The 16,470-nt window shown below is 55.2% G+C and overlaps 1 protein-coding gene across 1 annotated transcript in view; it reads left to right on the top strand.

The window, feature by feature from the left end:
* Window positions 1-16,470, top strand: part of LOC132814163 (POU domain, class 2, transcription factor 2-like) — a gene marked incomplete at its 3' end in the record, with an annotated part of 129,645 nt that overhangs the window by 4,568 nt on the left and 108,607 nt on the right. Inside the window, exon 4 of the mRNA XM_060823402.1 lies at window positions 3,360-3,477. Coding sequence (XP_060679385.1) covers window positions 3,360-3,477 — 118 coding nt within the window. The remainder of the gene's footprint in view (window positions 1-3,359; window positions 3,478-16,470) is intronic.

Raw genomic sequence — 16,470 nt, 5'->3', positions numbered from 1 at the left:
ATCCTGTTGTAATCTGAGGTAACCCTCTTCGCTGTCCACGACACCTCCAATTTTGGTGTCATCTGCAAACTTACTAACTGTACCTCTTATGCTCGCAACCAAATCATTTATGTAAATGACAAGAAGTAGAGGGCCCAGCACCGATCCTTGTGGCACTCCCCTGGTCACAGGCCTCCAGTCTGAAAAACAACCCTCCATCACCACCCTCTGTCTTCTACCTTTGAGCCAGTTCTGTATCCAAATAGCTCGTTCTCCCTGTATTCCATGAGATCTAACCTTGCTAACCAGTCTCCCATGGGGAACCTGAAGTCAATATAGATCACATCTACTGCTCTGCCCTCTTCAATCCTCTTTGTTACTTCTTCAAAAAACTCAATCAAGTTTGTGAGACATGATTTCCCATGCACAAAGCCATGTTGACTATCCCGAATCAGTCCTTGCCTTTCCAAATACATGTACATCCTGTCCCTCAGGATTCCCTCCAACAACTTGTCCACCACCGAGGTCAGGCTCACCGGTCTATAGTTCCCTGACTTGTCTTTACCGCCCTTCTGAAACAGGGGCACCACATTTGTCAACCTCCAGTCTTCCGGCACCTCACCTGTGACTATCGATGATACAAATATCTCAGCAAGAGGCCCAGCAATCACTTCTCTAGCTTCCCACAGAGTTCTCGGGTACACCTGATCAGGTCCTGGGGATTTATTCATCTTTAACCGTTTCAAGACATCCAGCACTTCCTCCTCTGTAACCTGGGTATTTTGCAAGATGTCACCATCTATTTCCCTACAGTCTATATCTTCCATTTCCTTTTCCACAGTAAATACTGATGCAAAATATTCAGTTAGTATCTCCCCCACTTTCTATGGCTCCACACAAAGGCCACCTTGCTGATCTTTGAGGGGCTCTATTCTCTCCCTAGTTACCCTTTTGTCCTTAATATATTTGTAAAAACCCTTTGGATTCTCCTTAATTCTATTTGCCAAAGCTATCTCATGTCCCCGTTTTGCCCTCCTGATTTCCCTCTTAAGTATACTCCTACTGCCTTTATACTCTTCTAAGGATTCACTTGATCTACCCTGTCTTTACCTGACATATGCTTCCTTCTTTTTCTTAACCAAACCCCCAATTTCTTTAGTCATCCAGCCTTCCCTATACCTACCAGCCTTCCCTTTCACCCTGACAGGAATATACTTTCTCTGGATTCTCGTTATCTCATTTCTGAAGGCTTCCCATTTTCCAGCCGTCCCTTTACCTGTGAACATCTGCCCCCAATCAGCTTTTGAAAGTTTAGATTAGATTAGATTACTTACAGTGTGGAAACAGGCCCTTCGACCCAACAAGCCCACACCGACCCGCCGAAGCGCAACCCACCCATTCCCCTACATTTACCCCTTACCTAACACTACGGGCAATTTAGCATGGCCAATTCACCTGACCCGCACATCTTTGGACTGTGGGAGGAAACCGGAGCACCCGGAGGAAACCCACGCAGACACGGGGAGAACGTGCAAACTCCACACAGTCAGTCGCCTGAGTCGGGAATTGAACCCGGGTCTCAGGCACTGTGAGGCAGCAGTGCTAACCACTGTGCCACCCTACCGCCAATGATTGCCTAATTCTTGCCAAATTCTGTCAAAACCGGCCTTTCTCTGATTTAGACCTTAACCTTTTAGATCTGGGCTACCCTTTGGCGTCGCTGGTATAAACCCTAATAGAATTATTGGCACTTCTGATCATAAATATGTGTGGGATTAACCACCGAGTCATCAACTCCCACACTCACGTACACCCCCTCCCACACTCACCCCCACACTCACCCTCTCCCACACTCACCCTCTCCCACACTCACCCCTTCCCACACTCACCCCCTCCCACACTCACCCTCTCCCACACTCACCCCCTTCCACACTCACCCCCTCCCACACTCACCCTCTCCCACACTCACCCCCTCCCACACTCACCCCCACACTCACCCTCTCCCACACTCACCCTCTCCCACACTCACCCCCTCCCACAAACACCCCCTCCCACACTCACCCCTTCCCACACTCACCCCCTCCCACACTCACCCTCTCCCACACTCACCCCCTTCCACACTCACCCTCTCCCGCACTCACCCCCTCCCACAAACACCCCCTCCCACACTCACCCTCTCCCACACTCACACCCTCCCACACTCACCCCCACACTCACCCCCTCTCACACTCACCCCCTCCCACACTCACCCCCACGCTCACCCCCTCCCACACTCACCCCCTCCCACACTCACCCTCTCCCACACTCACCCCCCTCCCACACTCACCCCCTCCCACACTCACACCCACACTCACCCCCTCTCACACTCACCCTCTCCCACACTCACCCCCTCCCACAAACACCCCCTCCCACACTCACCCCCTCCCACACTCACCGCCTCCCACAAACACCCCCTCCCACACTCACCCCCTCCCACACTCACCCCCACACTCACCCCCTCCCACACTCACCCCCTCCCACACTCACCCTCTCCCACACTCACTCCCTGCTGGACTCACTCCCTCACACTCGCCCCCTCCCACACTCACCCACTCACACTCACCCCCACACTCAGCCCCCCCACACTCACCCCCCCCCACAAACACCTCCTCCCACACTCACCCCCTCCCACACTCACCCACTCACACTCACACCTGGTCACACATGCTCCCACGCCCACACTCTCTCATGCTCACACTTGGTGAGAGTCACTTTTAGTCACTTTCATTCTTGTACACCCATGTTCCAACTTTGTCACGCTTATTTTCGTGCACCTGTACTCACACCCAATCCTACTCACTCGCACGCTCATGTGTTCACACTCGCTCATTCCCACGCTCCCACTCGCTCCCATGCGCTAACCTGGTCACACTCACTCCCACACTCACACTCGCTCCCATGCTCACACTCGCTCCCATGCTCACACTAGGTCACACTCACACTTGCATGCAGAAACACCCATGGGGACAAACCCCTCCTCCATCACGCCTGTCCACCTCTGAGTGTGTCACACTCGCGCGTTCGGTCTGTCTCTCACACCCAGAGACAGTCACCCCCTGTTGCACACTTGTGCACACCCGGAAATGGTGAGAGGCTCCGGCTGGCTGGTACGCCCATCAGACGCTGTCACTCAGAGGCAGCCTCCTCCCTGCCATGTCTCTGCCCCCCACCCCTCCCCGGTGCAGTTGCAGTCTGGCAGTGTGCCCTCTGCCAGCCGGCCGTGCCAAGGTCACCACGGTCACTCGGTGTTTCTCCACTCCCAGGGCTGGGCTCAGAGGTGCCCAGCCCTGGGAGGGTATCCCTGCCTCGTTGCCCATTAACAGACCACTCTCTGCCTTTAGGACCTGCAGCAGTTACTCCAGCTCCAGCAGTTGGTCCTGCTGCCTGGGCATCACCTTGCTGCCAACCTCCAGGGACCTGCACAGTTCCTCCTGCCACAGGCACAGCAAGGACAGCAAGGTAAGTGGCAGTCAGCGGGCACACACCGACGGGGCACAGCTCAGACCGGCCCCCTCTTCACCCCCCTCCGAGTCCCAGACAATACCCAGGCTAAAGCTGCATCACCTCCAGATCCAGCCCCGAGGGACAGGGACAGTGTAGAGGGAGCTTTACACTGTACCTAACCCCGTGCTGTCCCTGTCCCTGTCCTGGGAGGGGACAGTGTAGAGGGAGCTTTACTGTGTATCTAACCCCATGCTCTCCCTGTGCCTGGGAGGGTTTGATGTGGGGACAGTGTAGAGGGAGCTTTACTCTGTACCTAACCCCGTGCTGGCCCTGTCCTGGGAGGGGACAGTGTAGAGGGAGCTTTTCTCTGTATCTAACCCCGTGCTGTCCCTGTCCCTGTCCCTGGGAAGGGATGATGGGGGGACAGTGTAGACGGAGCTTTTCTCTGTATCTAACCGCATGCTGTCCCTGTCCTGGGAGGGTATGATGGAGGGACAGTGTAGAGGGAGCTTGACTCTGTATCTAACCCCATGCTGTACCTGTCCATGGGAGTGTTTGATGGGGGGACAGAATACAGCAGGATTGACTCGGCGATGTGCTGTCCCTGTGCCTGGGTGTTGAGTTGTATTGACTGGGCGATGGGCTGTCCCTGTCCCTCGGTGTTGAGTTGTATTGACTGGGCGTTGGGCTGTCCCTGTCCCTGGGTGTTGAGTTGTATTGACTGGGCGTTGGGCTGTCCCTGTGCCTGGGTGTTGAGTTGTATTGACTGGGCATTGGGCTGTCATTGTGACTGGGTGTTGAGTTGTATTGACTGGGCGTTGGGCTGTCCCTGTGCCTGGGTGTTGAGTTGTATTGACTGGGCAATGTGCTGTCCCTGTGTCTCGGTGTTGAGTTGTATTGACTGGGCGTTGGGCTGGCCCTGTGCCTGAGTGTCGAGTTGTATTGACTGGGCGTTGGGCTGTCCCTGTGCCTGGGTGTTGAGTTGTATTGACTGCTCGTTGGGCTGTCCCTGTTCCTGGGTGTTGAGTTGTTTGACTGGGCGTTGGGCTGTCCCTGTCCCTGGGTGTTGAGTTGTATTGACTGGGCGTTGGGCTGTCTTTGTGCCTGGGTGTTGAGTTGTATTGACTGGGCGATGGGCTGTCCCTGTCCCTCCATGTTGAGTTGTATTGACTTGGCGTTGGGCTGACCGTCCGCCTGGGTGTTGCGTTGTATTGACTGGGCGTTGGGCTGTCCCTGTGCCTTGGTGTTGAGTTGTATTGACTGGGCGTTGGGCTGACCGTCCGCCTGGGTGTTGAGTTGTATTGACTGGGTGTTGGGCTGTCCCTGTGCCTGGGTGTTGAGTTGTATTGACTGGGCATTTGGCTGTCCGCGTTCCTGGGTGTTGAGTTGTATTGACTGGGCGATGGGTTGTCCGTGTGCCTGGGTGTTGTGTTGTATTGACTGGGCGATCTGCTGTCCCTGTGCCTGGGTGTTGAGTTGTATTGACTGGGCGTTGGGCTGTCCCTGTTCCTGGGTGTTGAGTTGTACTGACTGGGCGTTGGGCTGTCCGTGTGCCTGGGTGTTGAGTTGTACTGACTGGGCTTTGGGCTGTCCGTGTGCCTGGGTGTTGAGTTGTATTGACTGGTCGTTGGGCTGTCCGTGTGCCTGGGTGTTGAGTTGTATTGACTGGGCGTTGGGCTGTCCGTGTGCCTGGGTGTTGAGTTGTATTGACTGGGCGTTGGGCTGTCCGTGTGTCCCTGGGTGTTGAGTTGTATTGACTGGGCGATGGGCTGTCCGTGTGTCCCTGGGTGTTGAGTTGTATTGACTGGGCGTTGTGCTGTCCTTGTGCCTGGGTGTTGAGGTGTATTGACTGGGCGATGTGCTGTCCCTCTGCATGGGTGTTGTGTTGTATTGACTGGGCGATGTGCTGTCCCTGTGCCGGGGTGTTGAGTTGTATTGACTGGGCAATGTGCTGTCCCTGAGTCTCGATGTTGAGTTGTATTGACTGGGCGTTGGGCTGTCTGTGTGCCTGGGTGTTGAGTTGTATTGACTGTGCGTTGGGCTGTCCCTGTGCATGGGTGTTGAGTTGTATTGACTGGGCGTTGGGCTGTCCCTGTGCCTGGTTGTTGAGTTTTATTGTCTGGCGATGGGCTGTCCGTGTGCCTGGGTTTTGAGTTGTATTGACTGGGCATTGGGCTGTCCCTGTCCCTGGGTGTTGAATTGTATTGACTGGGCGTTGGGCAGTCCCTGTGCCTGGGTGTTGAGTTGTATTGACTGGGCGTTGGGCTGTCCGTGTGCCTGGGTGTTGAGTTGTATTGACTGGGCGTTGGGCTGTCCCTGTGCCTGGGTGTTGAGTTGTATTGACTGGGCGTTGGGCTGTCCCTGTGTCTCGGTTTTGAGTTGTATTGACTGGGCGTTGGGCTGTCCGTGTGTTTGGGTGTTGAGTTGTATTGACTAGGCGTTGGGCTGTCCCTGTGCCTGGGTGTTGAGTTGTATTGACTGGGCGTTGGGCTGTCCGTGTGTTTGGGTGTTGAGTTGTATTGACTGGGCGTTGGGCTATCCGTGTGCCTGGGTGTTGAGTTGTATTGACTGGGCGATGGGCTGTCCCTGTGTTTCGGTCTTGAGTTGTATTGACTGGGCGTTGGGCTGTCCGTTTGCCTGGGTGTTGACTTGTATTGACTGGGCGTTGGGCTGTCCGTTTGCCTGGGTGTTGAGTTGTATTGACTGGGCGTTGGGCTGTCCGTGTGTCTGGGTGTTGAGTTGTATTGACTGGGCGTTGGGCTGTCCGTTTGCCTGGGTGTTGACTTGTATTGACTGGGCGTTGGGCTGTCCCTGTGCCTGGGTGTTGAGTTGTATTGACTGGGCGATGGGCTGTCCCTGTGTCTGGGTGTTGAGTTGTATTGACTGGGCGATGGGCTGTCCCTGGGCCTGGGTGTTGAGTTGCATTGACTGGACGTTGGGCTGTCCCTGTGCCTGGGTGTTGAGTTGTATTGACTGGGCGTTGGGCTGTCCCTGTGCCTGGATGTTGAGTTGTAGTGACTGGGCGTTAGGCTGTCCCTGTGTCTCGGTGTTGAGTTGTATTGACTGGGCGTTGGGCTGTCCGTGTGCCTGGGTGTTGACTTGTATTGACTGGGCGTTGGGCTGTCCCTGTGCCTGGGTGTTGAGTTGTATTGACTGGGCGTTGGGCTGTCCCTGTGCCTGAGTGTTGAGTTGTATTGACTGGGCGATGGGCTGTCCGTGTGCCTGGGTGTTGAGTTGTATTGGTTGGGCGATGGGCTGTCTCTGTGTATCAGTGTTGAGTTGTATTGACTGGGCGTTGGGCTGTCCCTGTGTCTTGGTGTTGAGTTGTATTGACTGGGCGATGTGCTGTCCGTGTGCCTGGGTGTTGAGTTGTATTGACTGTGCGTTTGGCTGTGCCTGTGCCTGGCTGTTGAGTTGTATTGACTGGGCGATGGGCTGTCCCTGTGCCTGTATGTTGAGCTGTATTGACTGGGCGTTGTGCTGTCCGTGTGCCTGGATGTTGAGTTGTATTGACTGGGCGATGTGCTGTCCCTGTGCCTGAGTGTTAAGTTGTATTGACAGGGCGATGGGCTGTCCATGTGTCCCTGGATGTGAGTTGAATTAAATGGGCGTTGTGCTGTCCCTGTGCCTGGGTGTTGAGTTGTATTGACTTGCGATGGGCTGTCCCTGTGCCTGGGTGTTAAGTTGTATTGACTGGGCGATGTGCTGCCCCTGTCCCTGGGTGTTGAGTTGTATTGACTGGGCATTGGGCTGTCCCTGTGCCTGGGTGTTGAGTTGTATTGACTGGGCGATGTGCTGTCCGTGTACCTGGGTGTTGAGTTGTATTGACCGGGCGATGTACTGTCCCTGTGCCTGGGGGTTGAGTTGTATTGTCTGGGCATTGGGCTGTCCCTGTGCCTGAGTGTTGAGTTGTATTGACTGGGCGATGGGCTGTCCCTGTGTCTCGGTGTTGTGTTGTATTGACTGGGCGTTGTGCTGTCCCTGTGCCCCGGTGTTGAGTTGTATTGACTGGGCGATGTGCTGTCCCTGTGCCTGGGTGTTGAGTTGTATTGACTGGGCGTTGGGCTGTTCCTGTGCCTGGGTGTTGAGTTGTATTGACTGGGCGTTGGGCTGTTCCTGTGCCTGGGTGTTGAGTTGTATTGATTGGGCATTGGGCTGTCCCTGTGTCTGGGTGTTGAGTTGTGTTGACTGGGCGTTGGGCTGTCACTGTGTCTCGGTGTGGAGTTGTATTGACTGGACGTTGGGCTGTCCGTGTGCCTGGGTGTTGAGTTGTATTGACTGGGCGTTGGGCTGTCCGTGTGCCTGGGTGTTGAGTTGTATTGACTGGTCGTTGGGCTGTCCGTGTGTCTGGGTGTTGAGTTGTATTGACTGGGCGTTGGGCTGTCCGTGTGCCTGGGTGTTGACTTGTATTGACTGGGCGTTGGGCTGTCCCTGTGCCTGGCTGTTGAGTTGTATTGACTGGGCGATGGGCTGTCCCTGTGTCTGGGTGTTGAGTTGTATTGACTGGGCGATGGGCTGTCCCTGTGTCTGGGTGTTGAGTTGTATTGACTGGACGTTGGGCTGTCCCTGTGCCTGGGTGTTGAGTTGTATTGACTGGGCGTTGGGCTGTCCCTGTGCCTGGATGTTGAGTTGTAGTGACTGGGCGTTAGGCTGTCCCTGTGTCTCGGTGTTGAGTTGTATTGACTGGGCGTTGGGCTGTCCGTGTGCCTGGGTGTTGAGTTGTATTGACTGGGCGTTGGGCTGTCCCTGTGCCTGGGTGTTGAGTTGTATTGACTGGGCGTTGGGCTGTCCCTGTGCCTGAGTGTTGAGTTGTATTGACTGGGCGATGGGCTGTCCGTGTGCCTGGGTGTTGAGTTGTATTGGTTGGGCGATGGGCTGTCCATGTGTCCCTGGATGTGAGTTGAATTAAATGGGCGTTGTGCTGTCCCTGTGCCTGGGTGTTGAGTTGTATTGACTTGCGATGGGCTGTCCCTGTGCCTGGGTGTTAAGTTGTATTGACTGGGCGATGTGCTGCCCCTGTCCCTGGGTGTTGAGTTGTATTGACTGGGCATTGGGCTGTCCCTGTGCCTGGGTGTTGAGTTGTATTGACTGGGCGATGTGCTGTCCGTGTACCTGGGTGTTGAGTTGTATTGACCGGGCGATGTACTGTCCCTGTGCCTGGGGGTTGAGTTGTATTGTCTGGGCATTGGGCTGTCCCTGTGCCTGAGTGTTGAGTTGTATTGACTGGGCGATGGGCTGTCCCTGTGTCTCGGTGTTGTGTTGTATTGACTGGGCGTTGTGCTGTCCCTGTGCCCCGGTGTTGAGTTGTATTGACTGGGCGATGTGCTGTCCCTGTGGCTGGGTGTTGAGTTGAATTGACTGGGCGTTGGGCTGTTCCTGTGCCTGGGTGTTGAGTTGTATTGACTGGGCGTTGGGCTGTTCCTGTGCCTGGGTGTTGAGTTGTATTGATTGGGCATTGGGCTGTCCCTGTGTCTGGGTGTTGAGTTGTGTTGACTGGGCGTTGGGCTGTCACTGTGTCTCGGTGTGGAGTTGTATTGACTGGACGTTGGGCTGTCCGTGTGCCTGGGTGTTGAGTTGTATTGACTGGGCGTTGGGCTGTCCGTGTGTCTGAGTGTTGAGTTGTATTGACTGGGCGATGGGCTGTCCCTGTGCCTGGGTGTTGAGTTGCATTGACTGGACGTTGGGCTGTCCCTGTGCCTGGGTGTTGAGTTGTATTGACTGGGCGTTGGGCTGTCCCTGTGCCTGGATGTTGAGTTGTAGTGACTGGGCGTTAGGCTGTCCCTGTGTCTGGGTGTTGAGTTGTATTGACTGGGCGTTGGGCTGTCCGTGTGCCTGGGTGTTGACTTGTATTGACTGGGCGTTGGGCTGTCCCTGTGCCTGGGTGTTGAGTTGTATTGACTGGGCGTTGGGCTGTCCCTGTGCCTGAGTGTTGAGTTGTATTGACTGGGCGATGGGCTGTCCGTGTGCCTGGGTGTTGAGTTGTATTGGTTGGGCGATGGGCTGTCTCTGTGTATCAGTGTTGAGTTGTATTGACTGGGCGTTGGGCTGTCCCTGTGTCTTGGTGTTGAGTTGTATTGACTGGGCGATGTGCTGTCCGTGTGCCTGGGTGTTGAGTTGTATTGACTGTGCGTTTGACTGTGCCTGTGCCTGGCTGTTGAGTTGTATTGACTGGGCGATGGGCTGTCCCTGTGCCTGTATGTTGAGCTGTATTGACTGGGCGTTGTGCTGTCCGTGTGCCTGGATGTTGAGTTGTATTGACTGGGCGATGTGCTGTCCCTGTGCCTGAGTGTTAAGTTGTATTGACTGGGCGATGGGCTGTCCATGTGTCCCTGGATGTGAGTTGAATTAAATGGGCGTTGTGCTGTCCCTGTGCCTGGGTGTTGAGTTGTATTGACTTGCGATGGGCTGTCCCTGTGCCTGGGTGTTAAGTTGTATTGACTGGGCGATGTACTGTCCCTGTGCCTGGGGGTTGAGTTGTATTGTCTGGGCATTGGGCTGTCCCTGTGCCTGAGTGTTGAGTTGTATTGACTGGGCGATGGGCTGTCCCTGTGTCTCGGTGTTGTGTTGTATTGACTGGGCGTTGTGCTGTCCCTGTGCCCCGGTGTTGAGTTGTATTGACTGGGCGTTGGGCTGTTCCTGTGCCTGGGTGTTGAGTTGTATTGACTGGGCGTTGGGCTGTTCCTGTGCCTGGGTGTTGAGTTGTATTGATTGGGCATTGGGCTGTCCCTGTGTCTGGGTGTTGAGTTGTGTTGACTGGGCGTTGGGCTGTCACTGTGTCTCGGTGTGGAGTTGTATTGACTGGACGTTGGGCTGTCCGTGTGCCTGGGTGTTGAGTTGTATTGACTGGGCGTTGGGCTGTCCGTGTGCCTGGGTGTTGAGTTGTATTGACTGGTCGTTGGGCTGTCCGTGTGTCTGGGTGTTGAGTTGTATTGACTGGGCGTTGGGCTGTCCGTTTGCCTGGGTGTTGACTTGTATTGACTGGGCGTTGGGCTGTCCCTGTGCCTGGCTGTTGAGTTGTATTGACTGGGCGATGGGCTGTCCCTGTGTCTGGGTGTTGAGTTGTATTGACTGGGCGATGGGCTGTCCCTGTGCCTGGGTGTTGAGTTGCATTGACTGGACGTTGGGCTGTCCCTGTGCCTGGGTGTTGAGTTGTATTGACTGGGCGTTGGGCTGTCCCTGTGCCTGGGTGTTGAGTTGTAGTGACTGGGCGTTAGGCTGTCCCTGTGTCTCGGTGTTGAGTTGTATTGACTGGGCGTTGGGCTGTCCGTGTGCCTGGGTGTTGACTTGTATTGACTGGGCGTTGGGCTGTCCCTGTGCCTGGGTGTTGAGTTGTATTGACTGGGCGTTGGGCTGTCCGTGTGCCTGGGTGTTGAGTTGTATTGGTTGGGCGATGGGCTGTCCATGTGTCCCTGGATGTGAGTTGAATTAAATGGGCGTTGTGCTGTCCGTGTGCCTGGGTGTTGAGTTGTATTGACTTGCGATGGGCTGTCCCTGTGCCTGGGTGTTAAGTTGTATTGACTGGGCGATGTGCTGCCCCTGTCCCTGGGTGTTGAGTTGTATTGACTGGGCATTGGGCTGTCCCTGTGCCTGGGTGTTGAGTTGTATTGACTGGGCGATGTGCTGTCCGTGTGCCTGGGTGTTGAGTTGTATTGACCGGGCGATGTACTGTCCCTGTGCCTGGGGGTTGAGTTGTATTGTCTGGGCATTGGGCTGTCCCTGTGCCTGAGTGTTGAGTTGTATTGACTGGGCGATGGGCTGTCCCTGTGTCTCGGTGTTGTGTTGTATTGACTGGGCGTTGTGCTGTCCCTGTGCCCCGGTGTTGAGTTGTATTGACTGGGCGATGTGCTGTCCCTGTGCCTGGGTGTTGAGTTGTATTGACTGGGCGTTGGGCTGTTCCTGTGCCTGGGTGTTGAGTTGTATTGACTGGGCGTTGGGCTGTTCCTGTGCCTGGGTGTTGAGTTGTATTGATTGGGCATTGGGCTGTCCCTGTGTCTGGGTGTTGAGTTGTGTTGACTGGGCGTTGGGCTGTCACTGTGTCTCGGTGTGGAGTTGTATTGACTGGACGTTGGGCTGTCCGTGTGCCTGGGTGTTGAGTTGTATTGACTGGGCGTTGGGCTGTCCGTGTGCCTGGGTGTTGAGTTGTATTGACTGGTCGTTGGGCTGTCCGTGTGTCTGGGTGTTGAGTTGTATTGACTGGGCGTTGGGCTGTCCGTTTGCCTGGGTGTTGAGTTGTATTGACTGGGCGTTGGGCTGTCCCTGTGCCTGGCTGTTGAGTTGTATTGACTGGGCGATGGGCTGTCCCTGTGTCTGGGTGTTGAGTTGTATTGACTGGGCGATGGGCTGTCCCTGTGCCTGGGTGTTGAGTTGCATTGACTGGACGTTGGGCTGTCCCTGTGCCTGGGTGTTGAGTTGTATTGACTGGGCGTTGGGCTGTCCCTGTGCCTGGGTGTTGAGTTGTAGTGACTGGGCGTTAGGCTGTCCCTGTGTCTCGGTGTTGAGTTGTATTGACTGGGCGTTGGGCTGTCCGTGTGCCTGGGTGTTGACTTGTATTGACTGGGCGTTGGGCTGTCCCTGTGCCTGGGTGTTGAGTTGTATTGACTGGGCGTTGGGCTGTCCCTGTGCCTGAGTGTTGAGTTGTATTGACTGGGCGATGGGCTGTCCGTGTGCCTGGGTGTTGAGTTGTATTGGTTGGGCGATGGGCTGTCTCTGTGTATCAGTGTTGAGTTGTATTGACTGGGCGTTGGGCTGTCCCTGTGTCTTGGTGTTGAGTTGTATTGACTGGGCGATGTGCTGTCCGTGTGCCTGGGTGTTGAGTTGTATTGACTGTGCGTTTGGCTGTGCCTGTGCCTGGCTGTTGAGTTGTATTGACTGGGCGATGGGCTGTCCCTGTGCCTGTATGTTGAGCTGTATTGACTGGGCGTTGTGCTGTCCGTGTGCCTGGGTGTTGAGTTGTATTGACTGGGCGTTGTGCTGTCCCTGTGCCTGGGTGTTGAGTTGTATTGACTTGCGATGGGCTGTCCCTGTGCCTGGGTGTTAAGTTGTATTGACTGGGCGATGTGCTGCCCCTGTCCCTGGGTGTTGAGTTGTATTGACCGGGCGATGTACTGTCCCTGTGCCTGGGGGTTGAGTTGTATTGTCTGGGCATTGGGCTGTCCCTGTGCCTGAGTGTTGAGTTGTATTGACTGGGCGATGGGCTGTCCCTGTGCCTGGGTGTTGAGTTGTATTGACTGGGCGATGGGCTGTCCGTGTACCTGGGTGTTGAGTTGCATTGACCGGGCGATGTACTGTCCCTGTGCCTGGGGGTTGAGTTGTATTGTCTGGGCATTGGGCTGTCCCTGTGCCTGAGTGTTGAGTTGTATTGACTGGGCGATGGGCTGTCCCTGTGTCTCGGTGTTGTGTTGTATTGACTGGGCGTTGTGCTGTCCCTGTGCCCCGGTGTCGAGTTGTATTGACTGGGCGATGTGCTTTCCCTGTGTCTGGGTGTTGACTTGTATTGACTGGGCGTTGGGCTGTTCCTGTGCCTGGGTGTTGAGTTGTATTGATTGGGCATTGGGCTGTCCCTGTGTCTGGGTGTTGAGTTGTATTGACTGGGCGTTGGGCTGTTCCTGTGCCTGGGTGTTGAGTTGTATTGATTGGGCATTGGGCTGTCCCTGTGTCTGGGTGTTGAGTTGTATTGTCTGGGCATTGGGCTGTCCCTGTGCCTGAGTGTTGAGTTGTATTGACTGGGCGATGGGCTGTCCCTGTGTCTCGGTGTTGTGTTGTATTGACTGGGCGTTGTGCTGTCCCTGTGCCCCGGTGTCGAGTTGTATTGACTGGGCGATGTGCTGTCCCTGTGTCTGGGTGTTGAGTTGTATTGACTGGGCGTTGGGCTGTTCCTGTGCCTGGGTGTTGAGTTGTATTGATTGGGCATTGGGCTGTCCCTGTGTCTGGGTGTTGAGTTGTATTGACTGGGCGTTGGGCTGTTCCTGTGCCTGGGTGTTGAGTTGTATTGATTGGGCATTGGGCTGTCCCTGTGTCTGGGTGTTGAGTTGTATTGACTGGGCGTTGGGCTCTCACTGTGTCTCGGTGTGGAGTTGTATTGACTGGACGTTGGGCTGTCCGTGTGCCTGGGTGTTGAGTTGTATTGACTGGGCGTTGGGCTGTCCCTGTGCCTGGGTGTTGAGTTGTATTGACTGCGCGTTTGGCTGTCCGTGTGCCTGGGTGTTGAGTTGTATTGACTGGCCGTTGGGCTGTCCCTGTCCCTGGGTGTTGAGTTGTATTGACTGGGCGATGTGGTGTCCCTGTGTCTCAGTGTTGAGTTGTATTGACTGGGCATTGGGCTGTCCGTGTGCCTGGGTGTTGAGTTGTATTGACTGGGCGTTGGGATGTCCTTGTGCCTGGGTGTTGAATTGTATTGACTGGGCGTTAGGCTGTCTGTGTGCCTGGGTGTTGAGTTGTATTGATTGGGCGATGTGCTGTCCCTGTGCCTGGGTGTTGAGTTGTATTGAATGGGCGTTGGGCTTTCCGTTTGCCTGGGTGTTGAGTTGTATTGACTGGGCGATGGGCTGTCCCTGTGCCTGGGTGGTGAGTTGTATTGACTGGGCGTTGGGCTTTCCCTCTGCCTGGGTGTTGAGTTGTATTGACTGGGCGATGGGCTGTCCCTGTGCATGGGTGTTGAGTTGTATTGACTGGGTGTTGGGCTGTCCCTGTGGCTGGGTGTTGAGTTGTATTGACTGGGCGATGGGCTGTCCTTGTGCCTGGGTGTTGAGTTGTATTGACTGGGCGATGTGCTGTCCCTGTGCCTGGGTATTGAGTTGTATTGACTGGTCGTTGGGCTGTCCGTGTCCCTGGGTGTTGAGTTGTATTGACTGGGCGATGGGTTGTCCGTGTGCCTGGGTGTTGAGTTGTATTGACTGGGCGATGGGCTGTTCCTGTGCCTGGTAGTTGAGTTGTATTGACTTGGCGATATGCTGTCCCTGTGTCTTGGTGTTGAGTTGTATTGACTGGGTGATGGACTGTCCCTGTGCCTGGGTGTTGAGTTGTATTGGTTGGTCGATGGGCTGTCTCTGTGTGTCAGTGTTGAGTTGTATTGACTGGGCGTTGGGCTGTCCCTGTGTCTTGGTGTTGAGTTGTATTAACTGGGTGATGGACTGTCCGTGTGCCTGGGTGTTGAGATGTATTGACTGTGCGTTTGGCTGTCCCTGTGCCTGGGTGTTGAGTTGTATTGACTGGGCGATGGGCTGTCCCTGTGCATGGGTGTTGAGTTGTATTGACTGGTCGTTGGGCTGTCCGTGTGCCTGGGTGTTGAGTTGTATTGACTGGGCGTTGGGCTGTCCCTGTGCCTGGGTGTTGAGTTGTATTGTCTGGGCGTTGGACTGTCCCTGTGCCTGGGTGTTGAGTTGTATTGACTGGGCGTTGGGCTGTCCCTGTGCCTGGGTGTTGAGTTGTATTAACTGGGTGATGGACTGTCCGTGTGCCTGGGTGTTGAGTTGTATTGACTGGGCGATGGGCTGTCCCTGTGTCTCGGTGTTGAATTGACTGGGCAATGTGCTGTCCGTGTGCCTGGGTGTTGAGTTGTATTGTCTGGGCATTGGGCAGTCCCTGTGTCTGGGTGTTGAATTGACTGGGCAATGTGCTGTCCGTGTGCCTGGGTGTTGAGTTGTATTGACTGGGCGTTGGGCTGTCCCTGTGCCTGGGTGTTGAGTTGTATTGACTGGGCGTTGGGCTGTCCCTGTGCCTGGGTGTTGAGTTGTATTGACTGGGCGTTGGGCTGTCCGTGTGCCTGGGTGTTGAGTTGTATTGACTGGGCGTTGGGTTGTCCCTGTGCTTGGGTGTTGAGTTGTATTGTCTGGGCGTTGGGCTGTCCCTGTGCCTGGGTGTTGAGTTGTATTGACTGGGCGTTGGGCTCTCCGTGTGCCTGGGTGTTGAGTTGTATTGACTGGGCGTTGGGCTGTCCCTGTGTCTCGGTGTTGAGTTGTATTGACTGGGCGTTGGGCTGTCCCTGTGCCCCTGTGTGTTGAGTTGTATGGACTGGGAGTTGGGCTGTCCGTGTGCCTGGGTGTTGAGTTGTATTGACTGGGCGTTGGGCTGTCCCTGTGTCTGGGTGTTGAATTGACTGGGCAATGTGCTGTCCGTGTGCCTGGGTGTTGAATTGTTTTGACTGGGCGATGGGCTGTCCGTGTACCTGGGTGTTGAGTTGTATTGACCGGGCGATGTACTGTCCCTGTGCCTGGGGGTTGAGTTGTATTGTCTGGGCATTGGGCTGTCCCTGTGCCTGAGTGTTGAGTTGTATTGACTGGGCGATGGGCTGTCCCTGTGTCTCGGTGTTGTGTTGTATTGACTGGGCGTTGTGCTGTCCCTGTGCCCCGGTGTTGAGTTGTATTGACTGGGCGATGTGCTGTCCCTGTGCCTGGGTGTTGAGTTGTATTGACTGGGCGTTGGGCTGTTCCTGTGCCTGGGTGTTGAGTTGTATTGACTGGGCGTTGGGCTGTTCCTGTGCCTGGGTGTTGAGTTGTATTGATTGGGCATTGGGCTGTCCCTGTGTCTGGGTGTTGAGTTGTGTTGACTGGGCGTTGGGCTGTCACTGTGTCTCGGTGTGGAGTTGTATTGACTGGACGTTGGGCTGTCCGTGTGCCTGGGTGTTGAGTTGTATTGACTGGGCGTTGGGCTGTCCGTGTGCCTGGGTGTTGAGTTGTATTGACTGGTCGTTGGGCTGTCCGTGTGCCTGGGTGTTGAGTTGTATTGACTGGGCGTTGGGCTGTCCGTTTGCCTGGGTGTTGACTTGTATTGACTGGGCGTTGGGCTGTCCCTGTGCCTGGCTGTTGAGTTGTATTGACTGGGCGATGGGCTGTCCCTGTGTCTGGGTGTTGAGTTGTATTGACTGGGCGATGGGCTGTCCCTGTGCCTGGGTGTTGAGTTGCATTGACTGGACGTTGGGCTGTCCCTGTGCCTGGGTGTTGAGTTGTATTGACTGGGCGTTGGGCTGTCCCTGTGCCTGGATGTTGAGTTGTAGTGACTGGGCGTTAGGCT

The sequence above is a fragment of the Hemiscyllium ocellatum genome, unplaced genomic scaffold, assembly GCF_020745735.1.
Source record: "Hemiscyllium ocellatum isolate sHemOce1 unplaced genomic scaffold, sHemOce1.pat.X.cur. scaffold_707_pat_ctg1, whole genome shotgun sequence".
Classification (NCBI taxonomy): Eukaryota; Metazoa; Chordata; class Chondrichthyes; order Orectolobiformes; family Hemiscylliidae; genus Hemiscyllium; species Hemiscyllium ocellatum.
This window is presented reverse-complemented; position numbering and strand designations above follow the sequence as displayed.